The 24858-nt window shown below is 47.7% G+C and overlaps 1 protein-coding gene across 2 annotated transcripts in view; it reads left to right on the top strand.

Annotated features, from left to right (window-relative positions):
- The window catches only part of LOC149459231 (uncharacterized), a 36614-nt gene that overhangs the window by 10650 nt on the left and 1106 nt on the right, over positions 1 to 24858 (top strand). The window contains exons 2-4 of one of the 2 annotated variants that reach the window (XM_089681443.1): positions 18521 to 18605; positions 19945 to 20023; positions 21920 to 22033. In XM_089681443.1, coding sequence (XP_089537569.1) covers positions 18537 to 18605; positions 19945 to 20023; positions 21920 to 22033 — 262 coding nt within the window. In that variant the 5' untranslated portion in view covers positions 18521 to 18536. Of the gene's footprint in view, positions 1 to 18520; positions 18606 to 19944; positions 20069 to 21919; positions 22034 to 24858 lie in introns of both variants that reach the window. The other variant, XM_089681442.1, reaches the window with a different exon arrangement.

Here is a 24858-nt window from a genome sequence, read left to right as displayed (position 1 = left end):
CGCACAAACACAGAATTGTTACTCAGGGCCACAGAATTCATACTCAGGGACAGACAGAATTGTTACTGAGTGCCAGAGAATTGTTACTCAGGGACAGACAGAATTGTTACTGAGTGCCAGAGAATTGTTACTCAGGGACAGACAGAATTGTTACTGAGTGCCAGAGAATTGTTACTCGCACAGACACAAAATTGTTACTTGCACAGACACAGAATTGTTACTCGCACAGACACAGAATTGTTACTCAGGGCCACAGAATTCATACTCAGGGACAGACAGAATTGTTACTGAGTGCCAGAGAATTGTTACTCAGGGACAGACAGAATTGTTACTGAGTGCCAGAGAATTGTTACTCAGGGACAGACAGAATTGTTACTGAGTGCCAGAGAATTGTTACTCGCACAGACACAAAATTGTTACTTGCACAGACACAGAATTGTTACTCGCACAGACACAGAATTGTTACTCAGGGCCACAGAATTCATACTCAGGGACAGACAGAATTGTTACTGAGTGCCAGAGAATTGTTACTCAGGGACAGACAGAATTGTTACTGAGTGCCAGAGAATTGTTACTCAGGGACAGACAGAATTGTTACTGAGTGCCAGAGAATTGTTACTCGCACAGACACAAAATTGTTACTTGCACAGACACAGAATTGTTACTCGCACAGACACAGAATTGTTACTCAGGGCCACAGAATTCATACTCAGGGACAGACAGAATTGTTACTGAGTGCCAGAGAATTGTTACTCGCACAGACACAAAATTGTTACTTGCACAGACACAGAATTGTTACTCGCACAGACACAGAATTGTTACTGAGTGCCAGAGAATTGTTACTCAGGGACAGACAGAATTGTTACTGAGTGCCAGAGAATTGTTACTCAGGGACAGACAGAATTGTTACTGAGTGCCAGAGAATTGTTACTCAGGGACAGACAGAATTGTTACTGAGTGCCAGAGAATTGTTACTCAGGGACAGACAGAATTGTTACTGAGTGCCAGAGAATTGTTACTCGCACAGACACAAAATTGTTACTTGCACAGACACAGAATTGTTACTCGCACAGACACAGAATTGTTACTCAGGGCCACAGAATTCATACTCAGGGACAGACAGAATTGTTACTGAGTGCCAGAGAATTGTTACTCAAGGACAGACAGAATTGTTACTGAGTGCCAGAGAATTGTTACTCAGGGACAGACAGAATTGTTACTGAGTGCCAGAGAATTGTTACTCGCACAGACACAAAATTGTTACTTGCACAGACACAGAATTGTTACTCGCACAGACACAGAATTGTTACTGAGTGCCAGAGAATTGTTACTCAGGGACAGACAGAATTGTTACTGAGTGCCAGAGAATTGTTACTCAGGGACAGACAGAATTGTTACTGAGTGCCAGAGAATTGTTACTCAGGGACAGACAGAATTGTTACTGAGTGCCAGAGAATTGTTACTCGCACAGACACAAAATTGTTACTTGCACAGACACAGAATTGTTACTCGCACAGACACAGAATTGTTACTCAGGGCCACAGAATTCATACTCAGGGACAGACAGAATTGTTACTGAGTGCCAGAGAATTGTTACTCAGGGACAGACAGAATTGTTACTGAGTGCCAGAGAATTGTTACTCAGGGACAGACAGAATTGTTACTGAGTGCCAGAGAATTGTTACTCGCACAGACACAAAATTGTTACTTGCACAGACACAGAATTGTTACTCGCACAGACACAGAATTGTTACTCGCACAGACACAGAATTGTTACTCAGGGCCACAGAATTCATACTCAGGGACAGACAGAATTGTTACTGAGTGCCAGAGAATTGTTACTCAGGGACACCTAATCGTTGAATTAAATAGTATGTCAGACAACATGCAGAGGAGTGGCAGAGGAGGCAATGTTTTAGGAGCGAGCAGACGTGGCAGCAGAGGAAGGGGTCGAGGCAGCAGTATTCGCAGCCAGAGGCCAGTGCTCCCGGTGTCATCCAGCGGTCGTGTCTCCACCGACAACCCTGCCGTCATTGATTGGTTGGCTCGGTCGTCTTCCTCTTCCCAGGTCACCTCTGACACCTACAGCCAACGGTCGGTGGGTACGTCAGACACAACCGTTAGTTGGCATGGCCCGGGAGCAAGCCCACTGAAATCACGTGTCCTCTACCTGCCCCTGTCCTTTGCTGTTCCCTCACCAAGCGAAGTATCGCATGCTGTGGGCTCAGCCCCACTGTACAGTGAGGAAGAGCTAACAGAGGGCGGTCAGGAACGGGGGGAGACATCGGCCTTTTCAGCAGCCAAGCGAACAAGTACTGGCGAGGAGAGTGGCTCGGTAGCCGGTCTAGAGACAGGTCTGTCTCCTGACCCAGACGCAGCCGAGGGGGCTAGTAGTGAGGCGGAGACCCTACTTGATGATGAGGAGGTTGATCGCACTTGGCAGCCTCGTCGTCATCAGGCAATTTCTTCCGCATCATCAGGAGAAGAGGGTGGCAGCTTGGCAGCGAGCAAAACAGTCGGTGGGTTGCCCAGGAGACAGCAGCAGGGTCGCATCAGTGTCAGTGGAGCCAAACGTCCACGGAGTAGAGCACCAGCTCCACTGCAGCCTACCACCACGGCCAGTAGTGGTGCCGGTGCGCACGGAGGAAGTAGCAGTCAGCCAGTGAAGAGTAGCGGGGGCAAAGTTTCCTACTCGGTGGTGTGGCAATTTTTCCTCAAGCCGCCCGAGGAAGTAAACGTAGCCGTATGTCGACTATGTGGCCAGAAATGCAAGCGTGGCCAGGGGGCCCATGTTGGGACTACAGCGTTGCGTCAGCATATGCAGCGTCACCATTCGGTGGCCTGGGAAAACCGTGATAAACATACGGCGGTTCTGCCTGCCCCAGCCCCCGCTCCATCACCCGCTCCGTTACTTGCTCCGTCACCCGACGTCGTCAATCGCCCTCTATCAGCCAGTCAAGGCTCCAACACCTCTGCTGAGGGGAGTTGTCGCTCGTTGGCATCTTCCGCTCGTTCAGATGCTCCTTCTCCTGCTACTCCTCTTCTCGGATTCCGTCAACAGTCTTTCTTGGAATCCGTATCCAAGAGACAACAGTTTGCGAGCACGCACCCGACGGTGCAAAAGCTGAACGTCCTCCTGTCCAAGTTGCTGGTGCTGCAGTCCCTCCCTTTCCAACTGGTGGACTCAGCACCTTTCCGAGAAATGATGGCTTGTGCCGCGCCGCGGTGGAGAGTGCCAAGCCGTCATTTCTTTGCCCAAAAGGCAGTGCCAGCCCTGCATTCACATGTAGAAGAGATGGTGGGCCAGTCTTTGAGCATGTCGGTCTCTGCCAAAGTGCACGGCAGCGCCGACGTGTGGAGCTGTAACTACGGTCAGGGACAGTACATGTCATTTACGGCCCACTGGGTGAACGTGGTGCCGGCACAGCCGCACCAGCAACTTGGACAGGTCACGACGCTTTTGCCTCCACGTTTGCACGTCCTTGGTCCAGCAAGCATGTCCGCCTCTACCACCTCTTTTTCCGCCGTGTCCTCAGCCGCCACCCCCGTGCCAAGTCCCATTACCCGACCGGCATATCACATGTGCAGGGCGCAACGGTGTCACGCTGTGCTGCACCTGGTATGCCTTGGCGAACGTAGTCACACAGGGGAGGAACTGCTGAGTGTAATGAACAGAGAAATCGACAGATGGCTGTCTCCGCGCAAACTAAAAATCGGAACCATGTTGACTGACAACGGAAAGAACATGGTGTCTGCTCTGCGTCAAGGAAGGTTGTGCCATGCGCCATGCATGGCTCACGTGTTCAATCTGGTTGTCAAGCGGTTCCTAAAATCCACCATCCCACTGCAAGACATCCTTAAAATGTCACGTAAACTGTGCATGCATTTCAGCCATTCCTACACCGCAAAGAACACCCTCATTGAGCTGCAGCGGCAGAACGGAATTCCACAGCATCGCCTGATCTGCGACGTTGCAACAAGGTGGAATTCAACCCTACACATGTTAGACCGCCTTTACGAGCAGCGAAAGGCCATCACCGATTTCCTGATGTTACAAGCGGATAAAGGTACTCCCCTGTGTAACTTAGATGTCAGCCATTGGCAGCTCATGCGTGACACCTGCCGCTTGCTCAGGCCCTTTGAGGAGGCCACGCTATTCGTGAGTCGGCAGGACTATGGGATGAACGACGTCATTCCTCTGTTGCACGTCCTGGAACAAATGCTGTTAACAATGGCTGGTCAGGGTGCGGTAGACGTGGCGCACAGATCTCAACGCCACATGACCCCTGTGGGGGCAGGACAGGAAGAAGAGGAGGAGGTAGAGGAGGACATTTGTGCTCAGGAATTATTGAGTGAAATGGGTGGTTTTTCCACTCAGCGGACAGGAGTGGAGGAGCAGGAGCATCTGGTAGAGGAGGAGGAGGAGGAGACAGAGGACCCAGACGCACCGTGGCAGTATGCTGTGGAGATGGAGGCAGGGAGTCCCTCGCATTCCTTGGCACAAATGGCCCATAGCATGCTCGGTTGCTTGCGTAGCGACAGCCGAATAATAACCATCAGACAGAGGGATGACTTTTGGCTGTCCACCTTGTTGGACCCTCGCTACCGGTCCAAAATGGTGGCCTTTTTCACACCTGCTGAGAGGGAGGCCAAAATTACGTACTATAAAAACCACCTATGTAGTCAGTTGGTCTCTGCCTTTGTGCGCCAACGTCCATCCTCAGACACTGTGGGCCCTGTGCGCTCGCGTTCCGCTGGCATGGCAGCAGGGGAGGGGTGGGGTGGTAGGAGCAGTGGCAGCTCCACCAGCAGCGGCTGCCTCAGTCTGCAGTCGATGATGAGTAGCTTTCTTCACCAGCGCAGTGAGGAAACTACTAACCAGCCGCAGCAGCAGCAGCAGCATCAGGTGGACCTGGAGCAGGAGCTCAAACAACAGGCTTGGGCCTACTTGGACAGCACCCTGCCAACCGAGGTAGACAATCCCCTTGACTACTGGGCAACGAAACTTGACCTTTGGCCCCAACTAGCTGAATTTGCCCTTGAAAGGCTGTCATGCCCGGCCAGTAGCGTGGCATCGGAGCGCGTGTTTAGTGCGGCAGGAGGTATTGTAACTCCGCGGAGGACACGACTGTCCACCCAAAGTGTGGAGAGACTCACGTTTGTGAAAATGAATCAGGCGTGGATTAGTCTGGATTTCAAACCACCAGTTCCTGACACAACTGACTAAATCCGCCATGAATCATGCCTCAAACATGTGCCACTTTCAGGTCTCCTCACACTGCTGGTGTGTTTAATTTTTTGACATAGGGTGCTGGCAGATTACGGGCCTCCTATAGCTGCTGCCAGGCCCCTAATCTGCCATAGGCCCCTATATACCGCCTCCTCATGCTGCTGCTAGGTCCAGAGTCTCTCATGGGTCCCTGTACGGCCTCCCATTGCTGCTGTCTCCATCGCCACACTCTGCTGCCATGTGCCACTTTCAGGTCTCTTCACACTGCTGGTGTGCTAAATTTTTTGACATAGGGTGCAGGCAGATTACGGGCCTCACATAGCTGCTGCCAGGCCCCTAATCTGCCATGGGCCCCTATATACCGCCTCCTCATGCTGCTGCCAAGTCCAGAGTCTCTCATGGGTCCCTGTACGGCCTCCCATTGCTGCTGTCTCCATCGCCACACTCTGCTGCCATGTGCCACTTTCAGGTCTCTTCACACTGCTGGTGTGTTTAATTTTTTGACATAGGGTGCAGGCAGATTACGGGCCTCACATAGCTGCTGCCAGGCCCCTAATCTGCCATGGGCCCCTATATACCGCCTCCTCATGCTGCTGCCAAGTCTAGAGTCTCTCATGGGTCCCTGTACGGCCTCCCATTGCTGCTGTCTCCATCGCCACACTCTGCTGCCATGTGCCACTTTCAGGTCTCTTCACACTGCTGGTGTGTTAAATTTTTTGACATAGGGTGCAGGCAGATTACGGGCCTCACATAGCTGCTGCCAGGCCCCTAATCTGCCATGGGCCCCTATATACCGCCTCCTCATGCTGCTGCCAAGTCCAGAGTCTCTCATGGGTCCCTGTACGGCCTCCCATTGCTGCTGTCTCCATCGCCACACTCTGCTGCCATGTGCCACTTTCAGGTCTCTTCACACTGCTGGTGTGTTTAATTTTTTGACATAGGGTGCAGGCAGATTACGGGCCTCACATAGCTGCTGCCAGGCCCCTAATCTGCCATGGGCCCCTATATACCGCCTCCTCATGCTGCTGCCAAGTCTAGAGTCTCTCATGGGTCCCTGTACGGCCTCCCATTGCTGCTGTCTCCATCGCCACACTCTGCTGCCATGTGCCACTTTCAGGTCTCTTCACACTGCTGGTGTGTTAAATTTTTTGACATAGGGTGCAGGCAGATTACGGGCCTCACATAGCTGCTGCCAGGCCCCTAATCTGCCATGGGCCCCTATAAACCGCCTCCTCATGCTGCTGCCAAGTCTAGAGTCTCTCATGGGTCCCTGTACGGCCTCCCATTGCTGCTGTCTCCATCGCCACACTCTGCTGCCATGTGCCACTTTCAGGTCTCTTCACACTGCTGGTGTGTTTAATTTTTTGACATAGGGTGCTGCAAGATAACGGGCCTCACATAGCTGCTGCCAGGCCCCTAATCTGCCATGGGCCCCTATATACCGCCTCCTCATGCTGCTGCCAAGTCCAGAGTCTCTCATGGGTCCCTGTACGGCCTCCCATTGCTGCTGTCTCCATCGCCACACTCTGCTGCCATGTGCCACTTTCAGGTCTCTTCACACTGCTGGTGTGTTAAATTTTTTGACATAGGGTGCAGGCAGATTACGGGCCTCACATAGCTGCTGCCAGGCCCCTAATCTGCCATGGGCCCCTATAAACCGCCTCCTCATGCTGCTGCCAAGTCTAGAGTCTCTCATGGGTCCCTGTACGGCCTCCCATTGCTGCTGTCTCCATCGCCACACTCTGCTGCCATGTGCCACTTTCAGGTCTCTTCACACTGCTGGTGTGTTTAATTTTTTGACATAGGGTGCTGCAAGATAACGGGCCTCACATAGCTGCTGCCAGGCCCCTAATCTGCCATGGGCCCCTATATACCACCTCCTCATGCTGCTGCCAAGTCCAGAGTCTCTCATGGGTCCCTGTACGGCCTCCCATTGCTGCTGTCTCCATCGCCACACTCTGCTGCCATGTGCCACTTTCAGGTCTCTTCACACTGCTGGTGTGTTAAATTTTTTGACATAGGGTGCAGGCAGATTACGGGCCTCACATAGCTGCTGCCAGGCCCCTAATCTGCCATGGGCCCCTATATACCGCCTCCTCATGCTGCTGCCAAGTCTAGAGTCTCTCATGGGTCCCTGTACGGCCTCCCATTGCTGCTGTCTCCATCGCCACACTCTGCTGCCATGTGCCACTTTCAGGTCTCTTCACACTGCTGGTGTGTTAAATTTTTTGACATAGGGTGCAGGCAGATTACGGGCCTCACATAGCTGCTGCCAGGCCCCTAATCTGCCATGGGCCCCTATATACCGCCTCCTCATGCTGCTGCCAAGTCCAGAGTCTCTCATGGGTCCCTGTACGGCCTCCCATTGCTGCTGTCTCCATCGCCACACTCTGCTGCCATGTGCCACTTTCAGGTCTCTTCACACTGCTGGTGTGTTTAATTTTTTGACATAGGGTGCAGGCAGATTACGGGCCTCACATAGCTGCTGCCAGGCCCCTAATCTGCCATGGGCCCCTATATACCGCCTCCTCATGCTGCTGCCAAGTCTAGAGTCTCTCATGGGTCCCTGTACGGCCTCCCATTGCTGCTGTCTCCATCGCCACACTCTGCTGCCATGTGCCACTTTCAGGTCTCTTCACACTGCTGGTGTGTTTAATTTTTTGACATAGGGTGCTGCAAGATAACGGGCCTCACATAGCTGCTGCCAGGCCCCTAATCTGCCATGGGCCCCTATATACCGCCTCCTCATGCTGCTGCCAAGTCCAGAGTCTCTCATGGGTCCCTGTACGGCCTCCCATTGCTGCTGTCTCCATCGCCACACTCTGCTGCCATGTGCCACTTTCAGGTCTCTTCACACTGCTGGTGTGTTAAATTTTTTGACATAGGGTGCAGGCAGATTACGGGCCTCACATAGCTGCTGCCAGGCCCCTAATCTGCCATGGGCCCCTATAAACCGCCTCCTCATGCTGCTGCCAAGTCTAGAGTCTCTCATGGGTCCCTGTACGGCCTCCCATTGCTGCTGTCTCCATCGCCACACTCTGCTGCCATGTGCCACTTTCAGGTCTCTTCACACTGCTGGTGTGTTTAATTTTTTGACATAGGGTGCTGCAAGATAACGGGCCTCACATAGCTGCTGCCAGGCCCCTAATCTGCCATGGGCCCCTATATACCGCCTCCTCATGCTGCTGCCAAGTCCAGAGTCTCTCATGGGTCCCTGTACGGCCTCCCATTGCTGCTGTCTCCATCGCCACACTCTGCTGCCATGTGCCACTTTCAGGTCTCTTCACACTGCTGGTGTGTTTAATTTTTTGACATAGGGTGCTGCAAGATAACGGGCCTCACATAGCTGCTGCCAGGCCCCTAATCTGCCATGGGCCCCTATATACCGCCTCCTCATGCTGCTGCCAAGTCCAGAGTCTCTCATGGGTCCCTGTACGGCCTCCCATTGCTGCTGTCTCCATCGCCACACTCTGCTGCCATGTGCCACTTTCAGGTCTCTTCACACTGCTGGTGTGTTAAATTTTTTGACATAGGGTGCAGGCAGATTACGGGCCTCACATAGCTGCTGCCAGGCCCCTAATCTGCCATGGGCCCCTATATACCGCCTCCTCATGCTGCTGCCAAGTCTAGAGTCTCTCATGGGTCCCTGTACGGCCTCCCATTGCTGCTGTCTCCATCGCCACACTCTGCTGCCATGTGCCACTTTCAGGTCTCTTCACACTGCTGGTGTGTTTAATTTTTTGACATAGGGTGCTGCAAGATAACGGGCCTCACATAGCTGCTGCCAGGCCCCTAATCTGCCATGGGCCCCTATATACCGCCTCCTCATGCTGCTGCCAAGTCCAGAGTCTCTCATGGGTCCCTGTACGGCCTCCCATTGCTGCTGTCTCCATCGCCACACTCTGCTGCCATGTGCCACTTTCAGGTCTCTTCACACTGCTGGTGTGTTAAATTTTTTGACATAGGGTGCAGGCAGATTACGGGCCTCACATAGCTGCTGCCAGGCCCCTAATCTGCCATGGGCCCCTATATACCGCCTCCTCATGCTGCTGCCAAGTCTAGAGTCTCTCATGGGTCCCTGTACGGCCTCCCATTGCTGCTGTCTCCATCGCCACACTCTGCTGCCATGTGCCACTTTCAGGTCTCTTCACACTGCTGGTGTGTTAAATTTTTTGACATAGGGTGCAGGCAGATTACGGGCCTCACATAGCTGCTGCCAGGCCCCTAATCTGCCATGGGCCCCTATATACCGCCTCCTCATGCTGCTGCCAAGTCTAGAGTCTCTCATGGGTCCCTGTACGGCCTCCCATTGCTGCTGTCTCCATCGCCACACTCTGCTGCCATGTGCCACTTTCAGGTCTCTTCACACTGCTGGTGTGTTAAATTTTTTGACATAGGGTGCAGGCAGATTACGGGCCTCACATAGCTGCTGCCAGGCCCCTAATCTGCCATGGGCCCCTATAAACCGCCTCCTCATGCTGCTGCCAAGTCTAGAGTCTCTCATGGGTCCCTGTACGGCCTCCCATTGCTGCTGTCTCCATCGCCACACTCTGCTGCCATGTGCCACTTTCAGGTCTCTTCACACTGCTGGTGTGTTTAATTTTTTGACATAGGGTGCAGGCAGATTACGGGCCTCACATAGCTGCTGCCAGGCCCCTAATCTGCCATGGGCCCCTATATACCGCCTCCTCATGCTGCTGCCAAGTCTAGAGTCTCTCATGGGTCCCTGTACGGCCTCCCATTGCTGCTGTCTCCATCGCCACACTCTGCTGCCATGTGCCACTTTCAGGTCTCTTCACACTGCTGGTGTGTTTAATTTTTTGACATAGGGTGCTGCAAGATAACGGGCCTCACATAGCTGCTGCCAGGCCCCTAATCTGCCATGGGCCCCTATATACCGCCTCCTCATGCTGCTGCCAAGTCCAGAGTCTCTCATGGGTCCCTGTACGGCCTCCCATTGCTGCTGTCTCCATCGCCACACTCTGCTGCCATGTGCCACTTTCAGGTCTCTTCACACTGCTGGTGTGTTAAATTTTTTGACATAGGGTGCAGGCAGATTACGGGCCTCACATAGCTGCTGCCAGGCCCCTAATCTGCCATGGGCCCCTATATACCGCCTCCTCATGCTGCTGCCAAGTCTAGAGTCTCTCATGGGTCCCTGTACGGCCTCCCATTGCTGCTGTCTCCATCGCCACACTCTGCTGCCATGTGCCACTTTCAGGTCTCTTCACACTGCTGGTGTGTTAAATTTTTTGACATAGGGTGCAGGCAGATTACGGGCCTCACATAGCTGCTGCCAGGCCCCTAATCTGCCATGGGCCCCTATATACCGCCTCCTCATGCTGCTGCCAAGTCTAGAGTCTCTCATGGGTCCCTGTACGGCCTCCCATTGCTGCTGTCTCCATCGCCACACTCTGCTGCCATGTGCCACTTTCAGGTCTCTTCACACTGCTGGTGTGTTAAATTTTTTGACATAGGGTGCAGGCAGATTACGGGCCTCACATAGCTGCTGCCAGGCCCCTAATCTGCCATGGGCCCCTATAAACCGCCTCCTCATGCTGCTGCCAAGTCTAGAGTCTCTCATGGGTCCCTGTACGGCCTCCCATTGCTGCTGTCTCCATCGCCACACTCTGCTGCCATGTGCCACTTTCAGGTCTCTTCACACTGCTGGTGTGTTTAATTTTTTGACATAAGGTGCTGCAAGATAACGGGCCTCACATAGCTGCTGCCAGGCCCCTAATCTGCCATGGGCCCCTATATACCGCCTCCTCATGCTGCTGCCAAGTCCAGAGTCTCTCATGGGTCCCTGTACGGCCTCCCATTGCTGCTGTCTCCATCGCCACACTCTGCTGCCATGTGCCACTTTCAGGTCTCCTTCACACTGCTGGTGTGTTAAATTTTTTGACATAGGGTGCAGGCAGATTACGGGCCTCACATAGCTGCTGCCAGGCCCCTAATCTGCCATGGGCCCCTATATACCGCCTCCTCATGCTGCTGCCAAGTCTAGAGTCTCTCATGGGTCCCTGTACGGCCTCCCATTGCTGCTGTCTCCATCGCCACACTCTGCTGCCATGTGCCACTTTCAGGTCTCTTCACACTGCTGGTGTGTTAAATTTTTTGACATAGGGTGCAGGCAGATTACGGGCCTCACATAGCTGCTGCCAGGCCCCTAATCTGCCATGGGCCCCTATAAACCGCCTCCTCATGCTGCTGCCAAGTCTAGAGTCTCTCATGGGTCCCTGTACGGCCTCCCATTGCTGCTGTCTCCATCGCCACACTCTGCTGCCATGTGCCACTTTCAGGTCTCTTCACACTGCTGGTGTGTTTAATTTTTTGACATAGGGTGCTGCAAGATAACGGGCCTCACATAGCTGCTGCCAGGCCCCTAATCTGCCATGGGCCCCTATATACCACCTCCTCATGCTGCTGCCAAGTCCAGAGTCTCTCATGGGTCCCTGTACGGCCTCCCATTGCTGCTGTCTCCATCGCCACACTCTGCCATGTGCCACTTTCAGGTCTCTTCACACTGCTGGTGTGTTAAATTTTTTGACATAGGGTGCAGGCAGATTACGGGCCTCACATAGCTGCTGCCAGGCCCCTAATCTGCCATGGGCCCCTATATACCGCCTCCTCATGCTGCTGCCAAGTCTAGAGTCTGTCATGGGTCCCTGTACGGCCTCCCATTGCTGCTGTCTCCATCGCCACACTCTGCCATGTGCCACTTTCAGGTCTCTTCACACTGCTGGTGTGTTTAATTTTTTGACATAGGGTGCAGGCAGATTACGGGCCTCACATAGCTGCTGCCAGGCCCCTAATCTGCCATGGGCCCCTATATACCGCCTCCTCATGCTGCTGCCAAGTCCAGAGTCTCTCATGGGTCCCTGTACGGCCTCCCATTGCTGCTGTCTCCATCGCCACACTCTGCTGCCATGTGCCACTTTCAGGTCTCTTCACACTGCTGGTGTGTTAAATTTTTTGACATAGGGTGCAGGCAGATTACGGGCCTCACATAGCTGCTGCCAGGCCCCTAATCTGCCATGGGCCCCTATATACCGCCTCCTCATGCTGCTGCCAAGTCCAGAGTCTCTCATGGGTCCCTGTACGGCCTCCCATTGCTGCTGTCTCCATCGCCACACTCTGCTGCCATGTGCCACTTTCAGGTCTCCTTCACACTGCTGGTGTGTTAAATTTTTTGACATAGGGTGCAGGCAGATTACGGGCCTCACATAGCTGCTGCCAGGCCCCTAATCTGCCATGGGCCCCTATAAACCGCCTCCTCATGCTGCTGCCAAGTCTAGAGTCTCTCATGGGTCCCTGTACGGCCTCCCATTGCTGCTGTCTCCATCGCCACACTCTGCTGCCATGTGCCACTTTCAGGTCTCTTCACACTGCTGGTGTGTTAAATTTTTTGACATAGGGTGCAGGCAGATTACGGGCCTCACATAGCTGCTGCCAGGCCCCTAATCTGCCATGGGCCCCTATATACCGCCTCCTCATGCTGCTGCCAAGTCTAGAGTCTCTCATGGGTCCCTGTACGGCCTCCCATTGCTGCTGTCTCCATCGCCACACTCTGCTGCCATGTGCCACTTTCAGGTCTCTTCACACTGCTGGTGTGTTAAATTTTTTGACATAGGGTGCTGGCAGATTACGGGCCTCCCATTGCTGCTGCCAGACATGTAATCTGCCATGGGCCCCCGTACCGACTCCTCATGCTGTGACGTTGCAACAAGGTGTAATTCAACCCTACATATGTTAGACCGCCTTTACGAACAGCTAAAGGCCATCACAGATTTCCTGATGTTAAAAGCGGATAAAGGTACTCCCTGTGTAACTTAGATGTCAGCCATTGTCAGCTCATGTGTGACACCTGCGCTTGCTCAGGCCCTTTGAGGAGGCCACGCTATTCGTGAGTCGGCAGGACTATGGGATGAATGAGGTCAAATCGGCCATGGGCCCCCGTACCGCCTGTTCACGCTGATGCTGGTCCCACAGTGTGACCTGGGTCCCTGTACGGCCTCCCATTGCTTCCACTCTGCCATGTACCTCTTTGAAATCTCCTCACACTCCTGCGGTTGTCCATTTTGTCATAGGTTGCTGGCAGATTAGCGGCCTTCCATAGGTGCCGCCAGGCCCCATATCGACCATGGGCCCCCGTACCTCCTGGTCACGCTGCTGCTGAGCCCACAGTGTGACCTGGGTCCCTGTACGGCCTCCCATTGCTTCCACTCTGCCATGTGCCACTTTGAAATCTCCTCACACTCCTGCGGTTGTCCATTTTGTCATAGGTTGCTGGCAGATTACAGGCCTTCCATAGGTGCCACCAAGCCCCATATCGGCCATGGGCCCCCGTACCGCCTGGTCACGCTGCTGCTGGGCCCACAGTGTGACCTGGGTCCCTGTACCGCCTCCCATTGCTCCCACTCTGCCATGTGCCACTTTCAGGTCTCCTCACGCTCCTGCTGGTTTCCATTTTGTCATAGGTTGCTGTATGGCCTCCCATTGCTGCTGCCTCCACCGCCACACTGTGGCTCCAAACACTGGTTTTGGCCCCGTGACTGGCCAAAGGAGTGAAGTGTGCAGTGATTCTAAGATCGACGGCACTCATCTGCATGTCATACTGACAGACAGTATTATTTCTCTTCCCCAGCAGACTCCAAGGGCATTTAAATTAAAGGTACAGTGTTCTGCACTAATATTAAGTCTCTCTGAAGCCTAGAAACACCCTTTTTTAAGTTAAATTCACAGCGAATTTATTCGACTCGAATCGAATATTGTCCACGAATTCGCCGAATCAGTCGAATCGAATTTTTCATTTCTTCGCTCATCTCTACTGATGACAATAGAGAGACAGGTAGTGAGGGAATATTTCCCCTATGGGGCCTGGTGACAATACAGGAACAAGAAGTGATGGAACATTTCCCCAATGGGGCCAGAGACAGAGATGACAACCTGGTAAAGTCCAATCCCCCCAGTACCATACTGTATTCACCCTATAGTGGGTGCTTGGCTTATGGTGAAACCATATTATAGCACATGCAGATACACATTAAACCCCAAATGTTGAAAAATTTATCGAACTTCCATTATAAAGGTTATAGGTGTTAAAGGGCAAACAAGTGCAAAAGCAGCATATCTACCAATGTTTGGGGCCGTGCTGAATTCCTTTTTTCAAACTAACAGGCATTCTCTATTACCTATCAGTGTGGCCCCGGAATGTCTGCAGATATGTGTTTGGACATTTTCCTGCACTGTGCAATGGAACCACAATAAACGTTTTAACTTTCCAGGGTCAATATTTGGTGTGCTGGCTACTTATCAAAATGAGAAATGAAAAACTGACAGAAGATTCAGCTCTTTCCCATTATCTCAAAACTAAAAGGAATTTGTCTGGAGTAAGATTTTAGCCTAGGCTCACACCAGCCTGCATGGTAAAGCAGCATTGTACTGTTCGGGATAGTGATAATGCCAGGCTCTGGCAGGGAGCAGTGCGACTCACATGTCATGGCTTCCAGGAACATGCGGTACCATCTAGTGCTCTATGGAAAATTGCATGCTGTATTTTATCGCAGCTCACATCAGCCTTGCAGTGTAAATGGGGCACATAGAAAACAATTGTTTTTATGTGCCCTATCAGTGGCCTGTATTTATCCGCTGTGGAAAAACACAGGATATCGATGATAGTGTGAAGGAGCCCTTAAAGTCTTTTTTTTTTGTTTTTTTTTAATTACAATCTTTAGATTCACTTTAAGCCCCATGCACAGTAACTCTTCTAAACGTCAGGAGAAAAGCAGCGTCAAAAACATGCAAAAAGCCACAATTTTGCAAATGCATTCAGGCGGTTAAGTGCGACAAGAACTTGAACGGTCATTCATTTCATTTGCCAGAATATTAATTTATTCTGGCCATTGGAATTAATGAACACTCAATCGCTTGATGCTCCTAGCATTAATTCTTGCTTAGATGCATTTCCTAGCCCTTAGGCACATCAAGCGTTTTTTAGCTGCAAAACACTCCCCTCCTGAACGCTTGGGCTCTGTTTTTTTTTCTGCCTTTAAACACCTGTAAATGTCTATGTGTGTATGGACACATAGGCTAATATTGAGGGGTGTTTAGAGGCAGAGAAAACCCCCCATAAAACTTCTCTAAGCCCCCCATGCACACTGGACATTTGCCCAGCTCTCCTAACAAAATTCACCTAAAGCCGTGTATTTGTAAACACATGTTGGCACATTAAATGTGTTTAGGCGCATCAAACGCTTGGCCGTTAATTCTATGCTGATGACACACAAATCTCTCTTTCTACTCCTCAGCTCACCCCATCAGTTTCCTCACGTATCACCGATTTACTATCAGACATATCAGACTGGATGTCACACCACTTCCTAAAACTCAATCTATCCAAAACTGAGCTCAGAATATTTCCTCCCTCACATGCTTCTTCCTCTGATTTCTTGGTCAGGATCAAGAGCACCACTATCAACCCATCCCTGCATGCCAGAGTGCTAGGGTTAACCCTGGATTCTGATCTATCCTTTCAGGCCCACATCCAATCCCTTTCCAAATCATGCAGCCTCAACCTCCGCAACATCTTCAGAATACGACCCTTTTTGACCAATGATACCACAAAGCTCCTAATTCACTCCCTGGTTATCTCTCACCTCGACTACTGCAACTCCCTCCTCATTGGCTTACCTTTACATAGGCTATCCCCCCTGCAGTTCATCATGAATGCTGCTGCCAGTTTCATCCACCTTACCAACCGTTCAGAGTCTGCTACCCTTCTCTGTCAATCCCTCCACTGGCTTCCACTCGCCCAACAAATAAAATTCAAAATACTAAAAACAACTTACAAAGACATCCACAACTCTGCCCCCAGCTTCATCACCAACCTGGTCTCAAAATATCAACCAAACCACTCTCTGCAATCCTCCCAAGACCTTCTGCTCTCTATTTTCCGTGTCACCTCCTCCCATGCTCGTCTCCAGGACTTTTCCCAAGCTTCTCTCATTCTATGGAACTCCCTACCCCAATCTGTCTGGCTGCCTTCTAATCTATCCACCTTTTAGACAATCCCTGAAAACCTTTCTCTCTAAAGAAACCTATACTGCTTCTACCTAGTAAACTGCCATTTATTGTCTCCATCAGCTCATCCCCCTACAGCTATTACCTTTTTTATCACTCAACCCTTCCTCCTAGACGGTAAGCTCTAATGAGCAGGGCCCTCTGTTTCCTCTTGTACCAAATTGTATTGTAACTGTAATGTCTACCTTCATTTTGTAAAGTACTGCGCAAACTGTTGGCGCTATATAAATCCTGTATAATAATAATTAGTTTCATTGGAATCATAGGCCAACATTGAGGGGCATTTAGAGGCAGTAAAAAAACCCCATCAAACGCTCTTAAAAATGGCGTTTTTATTGACCATTGTACATTAGTCCTATAAGCGGTGTTTAAAACTCCTGTGTGCATAAGGACCAACTATAAGCCTGCTGCAGGAAGCAAAATATCTCTCTAGAACATTTCACTTTATAAATGATTAAAACTATGTCAGTTCAAACCATAAACGTTCTAAAATTCTTAGAGCTAGTTCACACTAGTGCAGTCAGTTCCAGTCAGTTTCCGGTGCAGAAAATAAAGTAGAACATGCTGCATTTCTTCTGCACAGAGCCATACTGAAACATAGCAAACTGCATCAAAACTGCACTGGAACAGCGTTTGATGTGAACTGTAGGCAAAAACGTATCCGGAGTGTATTTTTGTAGTGTGAACTGGCCCTTAGTGTCTTTAAAGTGGACCTGTCAGTAACTTTACAAGCTTGCATGACTACATTTCTGACATCACAATACACAACATCAATACCATTTTTTAGAAAAGCTCCGCCTTTTATCATTTAAAAAGTTGTCTTTAAGCTCCAGTCATTTGTCTAAATAGAGATGATGGCATCAGCCTGCTGCATGCAGGAGGAAGCATTTCCTCCTTCTTTTGGGATCAGGATGCAACATTTTAACTTTGTAGCAGGTAGGTAAAAGGGGACTGATTTGTGTCAGACAATTGTAAACACACCAAAATTTGCACAGATGCCAGGGTTTGCATGAGTGTGTCATCTCTGAGCTGACATTTTAGTCCAGGAAGTAGATGGTGATCCCGGATGATGCCTGAAGAAAGATGTTGCTGACCTTTTAGAGAAAAAAGCATTGTCAGGAGGATGTACTGTGATTACTAGAGGATGTAATAAATACCTGGAGGTGTTATGTTGACACATTAGCATGCATGCACTTGCATGATGAAATATATCTAATGACAGGTCCTCCTTAAGTTTCGGTCCATAAGGTTTAGATGGATCGTTCATTCAAATCTGCACTCATGCTGAGTCAATAGGGAACATATAGCAATACTATGATATATAGGAAGCTGTGACTGGCTCTTAAAAAATGGGCTTCATTGGAGATAAACGTAAAATCTTTATGTCTCTTCTTTTAAAAAACAAAATCCTCAGGCACCTTTCCAGTCTTATTTATTTAACAATTCCATAAAGTTCTTCTGTCATTTACTCCATATACTATTTTTATTGGTTTAATTTGTAATCAGAGCGTTACATTTGATGTCACTTGGGGAAAATTCAAAGGTTCTTCAAAACGTTTCCACATCATTTTTAAATCTATTATATATATAAATATGCCAAATCTTTTTGAAGACCCCTCGTACTAGTACTGTATATGACAAAGCCTGATCATCCACAAGGAAAGCTAGGCAGGAGCCAAGGGGCCTAGTAGATGACCAGAGGACCCATCTATAACCTTCAATTGGTCAAGAATGCCTTGCCTGTAATTTCCCAAGAGAGGATACAGTGAAAATGGGGCGGTTTATCTGTGTCTATTGCAGTCCTTATCAGTATCAATCAAAGAGATGGGGCAAAGCTGTTACCTTGCCTAGGGCCATATTCTGTATTACCCTATCTCTGTCTGACAGTCCACAGTGAGGTGAGGAATCAATAGATGATTTGCTTCAAGCTGCAGGGTCTACAGAGGTAAGCATTGCTGCTTTGTGTGAAAAGCTGATTTTAAACATGTACATGACATTAAATTCACAATTTATGGATTTATTTAGCTCTGTTTTATGAACCTGTTTAGTTGTGTTTTCCATTCGCAGGCACTGAAAATAGCCTATGCAAGCTAACCTTCAAATACATAATTAAAGTTCTTTTGAGCCTTTTTATTTGATCTAATAGATAACCATTGGGATGAATAGGCTTATAATAATATATATAATATTCCTTAATTATTTTTAAAGGCAGCATCTCTTTCTGATGGAGGAATGTAAGACAAGTAAAGGTGTAATCTTGGATGTCAGGCAAAAGTCCCTAGAAGATATGGAGGTAATCATTTCTTCTCAAGATGTCTCTTCAATGAAATGAATACTGTATAGCTACAATTACTGTGTCCCGTATACAGTACAAATACCACAGGTGTCAATGGTGGTCATATTTTTCCAGCAAAAATTAAGTCTACAATCTAACTGAAGCAGCATATTGTTCTAAACAGAGGAGCTGGCTTGTTGAGGCTGAGCCCAAAACTATGGCGAACATGCAATGCTTCTATTCCAATCCCATTAGACTGCTCTACTTTATCTATAGTTTCCATTGTTCATATCCTTATGACTTATCTATAAAATCCTTCTGAATTTATCGGAAAGAGAGGTAGGACAAATCACTAGATGGAACTAGTTAAAGTGGCACTGCAGCTCCACCTTGTAATAGAAGAGGATGAACCTTTAGGCATGAGCTCAGTATTGGTCCTCACTTGGGTTTGGAACAAACTCAGAAGGAAGCTGTCACCACCCAGCCAATTGTGACCAAGGCATTACCCGCCTCACAACTGCATGTCCAAAAAGGGAGATGGATGCTCGTGACATAATTGACCTGATATGGCCAAGTGGTCATATTAGGTCACTGTCATTGATGCCATATTTGGCCTAATAAGGCCACATGGCCATATTAGCTCAATGTTATTGACAATGTAATTGCCATGAAAAGGTCACATGTTCATAGTAGGTCAACGTCTCTGACAATGTAATTGCTATGAAAAGGCCACATGGTCATAGTAAGTCAACGTCACTAACAATGTGATTGATCTAATAAGGCCACGTGACCATATTAGATCAACCTCATTGACAATGTAATTGACCTGATAAGGCCACATGGCAATATTAGGTCAATGTCATTGACAATGTAATTGCCATGAAAAGGTCACATGTTCATAGTAGGTCAACGTCTCTGACAAAGTAATTGACCTGATAAGTTCACATGGTCATATTAGGTCAATGCCATGTGGCCATATCAGGTCAATGATGCCACAAGGATACTCACTCTTTGTGTGCATGAAGTTTCAGGGTGGTGAATGCCCTGGACGCAGTTGGTTGGACAGCAGTAGCAGAAGTGACAGCTTCCTATAGGGTTCACTCCAAACGCAAGCTGATCTTCACTTACCTTTCCGGCAGGCTGCAAGTCCATTCTTCACTCTGTTGCAACTTTAAATTATAAAAACAATAAAAAAGTGCTTTGGAGAAAGTCACACTTTTTTTTACTAGTTTGGGACTATTTTGCAGAGGGATCTTTGCAAATATACAGGATATGTTCAGTGACATTAATGCAACCTCAGTTTTTCTCTTTCTGTATTGTAGTGCTCTAGATTTAAAATCCTTTATTCTTTCTTTAGGAGTCAACAAAATCTGATGAAGAAACTGTGTGTTTTTCAGTTGAAGAACTGGATTCTGTAGAAGATCGGGAAAAGCAACGTAATAAAAATACAACAAAAATTCACCAACGCCCAAACTTAGTGGGTGAGGGATAATCAGTGTTACTTTTTTCCCAATACCCCACATAGACATTTCATTAGAGATTCTACTGAGAATGAATTAGTAGAATTATCAAATTTAGCTTGAGGCCTCATTCACACTTGCGTGTCGCAGCAACATGCAATAGAATGTGTTCAATACTGCATGTTACCACAAGGCACTTTGCTCCTTGTGTGGTGCGTTGCAGCGCCATTCATTGTCATCCCATTGCGCTGTATAGTTGAGTGCAATGCATAACACAGCATGCCGCAATGCACATACCATGCATTGTAGTGCACTGCATTTCTAATAAGGGGTCGTCTGTGTTTTTTGATCCACTGTGGAGGGTTGGCAGGTTATTCATAATAAACAAGCTGCCTTAACACAATGGGGGAGATTTACTAAAACGGGAGCACTCAAAATCTGGTGCAGCTGTGCTTGGTAGCCAATTGGCTTCAAACTTCAGCTTGTTCAATTAAGCTTTGTCAATAAAACCTGGAAGCTGATTGGTTTCTATGCAGCGTTGCACCTGATTTTGCACCATGCAATTTTATACCCAATATGTGTTAACGCACCACAATGGATCCCTAAAGTGTGCCCCTATGTTTTTTATAAATACAGATGGGTTGAATGGCTTCTCATGCAGATTGGTGATTTTGGTGATAATTCTATCTTACTACCAGAGTTTTAGGTTCAAGCCACCTAGAAACATTACAAGGAACCCTCACTATTGTTGGATCTTAATTCTATAAGAATTTTGTTTACACAGATATCCATGTGCTCACTTTTTTATACTGAAATATTTTCCAATAATTTTTCAGAGACCTTGTCAATGCCAACTGTCAATTCCACTGCACAGCTAACGTACACAAAGAGCCGGGGACGCTCATGACATGATTGACCTAATAAAGGCACATGGTGATACTAGGTCAATGTCATTGATCTTATGTGGCCATATTAGGTCAATGATGTCACAAGCCTCCCCGCTAGGGTTGCCAACTCATCCCTTTAAAACTGAACACATCTTAATTACACAGGTTCTGTGGCTGATTTAGGAGGTAATTAAACTCACTTAGTGTCTTACCTGCATTAAATTAGCCTCAGAACCTGTGTAATTAATATGTTCAGTTTTAAAGGGATGAGGTGGCAACCCTGCTCTCCACCCTCCTACATATGAGCAACTGCCCCAACTGGGGGGCGGGGAATCTCCCTCCTGCACCTCATTGTTCCAGCATGGATAGCTAACTTTCGGGTTTGGATTGAACATGATTTGAAACCCAAGCTTATCATTATTTCTAACCTGTATTTTTACTGCTTTAAGGGAGGAGTATAATCAAAGCTTTTTTGGCCTACTTCTTTTCTGGGTCACAGGAGTGCACTTACTTTTGCTCTTCTATGACCCCAAATCAACTTATAGTGGGGTATTGCCCATGGTCAGCTGATGACACAGAGGCACTCCAGGCTCTGGAAGGATCCCGACCATATTGTTGGGATCCACCCAGCTGCATGATGACAGCTCTCTCCAGCTTTCAGCATGTGACTGGAGGGGCAGAGCAGAGAGCAATGACTGAAGTCACTGCTCTCTGCTCTGAGCTGAGCTAGTACTGAGTTCTTGGGCTCAGAGCCGACACGGGACATAGAGGTGAGTATGTGTATTTGTTTTTTATATACCCCAAACTTCTCCTTTAAGTGGGTTTTGCCATTCCATAGGAATGCAAAACCTGTTTGCAGCCATCAATACAGATCCTTACAGTCTCCTTAAAGCTGTTTGGTGTTGTGTTAAATAGACATTTATAATTTCACTTATACCTGTTTAATAATACTTAAAACTAAAATATGTAAATTCTCATATATCAGGTTACCTGTATGTGAAGCCGGAGACTGCATCCAAAATTCAGAGTGGAGAGGAGCTGTGCGTGAGTAGTGATTTATACACACACAAGAGGAAAAGACAGACATACTCCTCCCCAGGTATGAATATAAATATACTGTATATACAGCTTTACAGACTTCCTAATACTAATGTCACAGTCAATGTCATTTATCTCAGATGCCATTGTCAGTCCATGTCAGTAGTTACATAGTTAGTCTGGCTGAAAAAAAGACAAAAGTCCATCCAGTTCAACCATTAAAAAAAAAAAAAAAAAAGAGTTATAATCCTATACCCACAGTTGATCCAGAGGAAGGCAAAAAAACCCAGCAAAGCATGATCCAATTTGCTCCTGCTGGGAAAAGAAATTCCTTCCTGATCCCCCAAGAGGCAATCAGATAGTCCCTGCATCAACTTTACCTATAAATGTTAGTATCCAGTTATATTCTGTGTATCCAAGAAAGAATCCAGGCCTTTTTTAAAGCAATCTTCTGAGCTGGCCAGAACCGACTCTTGAGGGAGTCTATTCCACATTTTCACAGCTCTCACTGTGAAGAATCCTTTCCGTCTTTGGAGATTACATTTCTTTTCCTCCAGATGTAAAGAGTGCCCCCTTGTCCTCTGTGATGACCTCAGGGTGAATAGCTCTACACCGAGTTCACTATATGAACCACTGATGTATTTATACATGTTCATCATATCCCCGCTTAATCTCCTCTTCTCAAGAGAGAATAAATTCAGTTCCTCTGATCTTTCCTCATAGCTGAGCTCCTCTATGCTCTCCTCTTATCAGTTTGGTTGCCATTCTCTGTACTTTCTCCAGTTCCCCAATGTTCTTTTTGTGAATTGGTGCCCAAAACTGAACTGCATATTCCAGATGAGGTATTACTAATGATTTGTATAGGGGTAAAATTATCTCTCTCTCTCTCTCTCTGGAGTATTAGTAGTCTATTAATAATAATGTGTTTAAAGCTGAACTCAAATAAAAAGTCGTTTATAACTAAATTTAGTTATTGCAGCTTTGTATTCATCAATACAGCATTAAATGCAGTGTAAGTACCTACATTTGACCTGGTATCAACCTCTTGCAGTCCCTGTAGAACAGGGCTGGAGTGTGAGAGTAAGAAGCAGTACAAGGAGCCAATCAGTTTATGTACTGGCACAAGGCATGCTGACAGAGAGATGAGCTCATCACTGTGCAGCTTCTCCTTTCACTGTCCAGTCAAAGGCTGGGGTGGGTCCAGGGTGACCTGGACTTGGAGGAAATGTGTTGAATGGTGCTAGCCATGGAGACTGAGGGCATCTAGCGGTAGAAAAAAAGCACTGTGGAGGGAAACCTCTGGACTGAAGGTAATTATTGCAATGATTTTGGACCAGCCACAAGGGTAATATTGTTTGGTTCTGTGAGATGATTGATAGGAAGAAATGTTCTAGTTTAGCCATAAAAAGTTTAAGTATTTTCTAATGTTTTCTATGGTCACTAAATCATTTGAAATTAGATGCAAACTTTCTGACTCTAGAAGGGTGGTAAAGTATTGGTAATGTGCCTGTGGAACTAACATCAGATACCAGAGCACACAGAGCTGCAGGGAGTGTCTGGATGCTGATCTGGAGAATTAATCAGCATTCCTCTGGTGATAATGGTCACAAAAGCCAGTGTGCTTGTCAGCTTTCAAGTGACACCAGAAGATTCTCACGTAAAAAGTATGGATTTGGCTTTGAATCTCAACCCAATGAAAGAATTTTCTAAATCATGTATTAAAAAAATGAAGAATTATGAACAAAGTTTTCTATACCGATAGATATATTTGACTAACAATTAACTTTTAAGCAAGTAGACTTTGGACATATAAACATACTCATTAAAAAGTGTCAAGGGTCATGTCTAACGAATAATTGGATATCTCTGATCAAAGTTATGCATATACAGTATATGATTTTCATATCTTCATACTAAAACCATTAGATACCAATCAAAGCTGAGAACTCTCAGAACAAAGGGACAGTCATAGAGGACAGATAGGGATGGACAGAGTGGCCACAAGGTTTTATTAAATGCGCAGCATGCTGAACAGGTATTGATCCCCGGTCAGTCTTATACACAGTTGGCAAGTATGTATAATGATTGGATTCCTGAACCTCCAGATCTATGTCATGGATAGAGGATGAGTCAACATAGTGCCAGTATGCTTTATACTAGAGATTATATCAAGTATGGTTCCACTTTGCGATCCTGTTTATAGACAGTAATATACAAGATGTAGCCACAAAACATCCAAGCCAGAGAAGTATTATCTACACACGGTCCAGAGGAGGAAAACGGTACTATTATAAGGGTGTATGTATTCAAGTGATCTTTCAAGCCCTTTTATGACTGGTGTCATGGCCAATCATATAAGTAGTAAAAATCTAATACCCAGCGCTCAGGTGAATCTCGATACCCTCTCAAAATAAATCATAGCAGCTGGAATGGCGTAAAATTGTTTTCACGCTAGAGCGCTGTTTTTTTTAAAATTATATTGTCTATCTGTCTACCTGCTGAGGGGGCGGACATTCCAGCTGCTGGGATTTATTGTATATATGATTTTTATTGAGAGGATATCGGGATTCACCTGAGCCCTGGATGTTAGATTTTTGCTACATTATTGGCTATGACAGTAGTCATATAAGGGGCTTGAAAGATCAGTTGAGAGCTGACATACAGTAAGCACACTGGCAACTGTAACAGCTATCACCAGAGGCAAGCTGAAATTTCTAAAATCATAAAATCACGTGTGTAGCACTAGAGCACTTTGGGATCCAAACAGAGGCTGAGATGGTGCTGTCCTTGGTGTGTTGCAGTGTAATAATAAATGTGCACTAATTCTCTTTGTGTTACACAGTTCAGACAATGTGAAACGCATCTCTAAATAAATGTGAATCAATT

Source organism: Staurois parvus, unplaced genomic scaffold (genome assembly GCF_062004578.1).
Source record: "Staurois parvus isolate SC_StPar_1 unplaced genomic scaffold, SC_StPar_1.0 ptg000267l, whole genome shotgun sequence".
Lineage (NCBI taxonomy): Eukaryota > Metazoa > Chordata > Amphibia > Anura > Ranidae > Staurois > Staurois parvus.
Note: the sequence above shows the minus strand (reverse complement) of the source record. Positions and strands in the feature narration are given on the sequence as shown.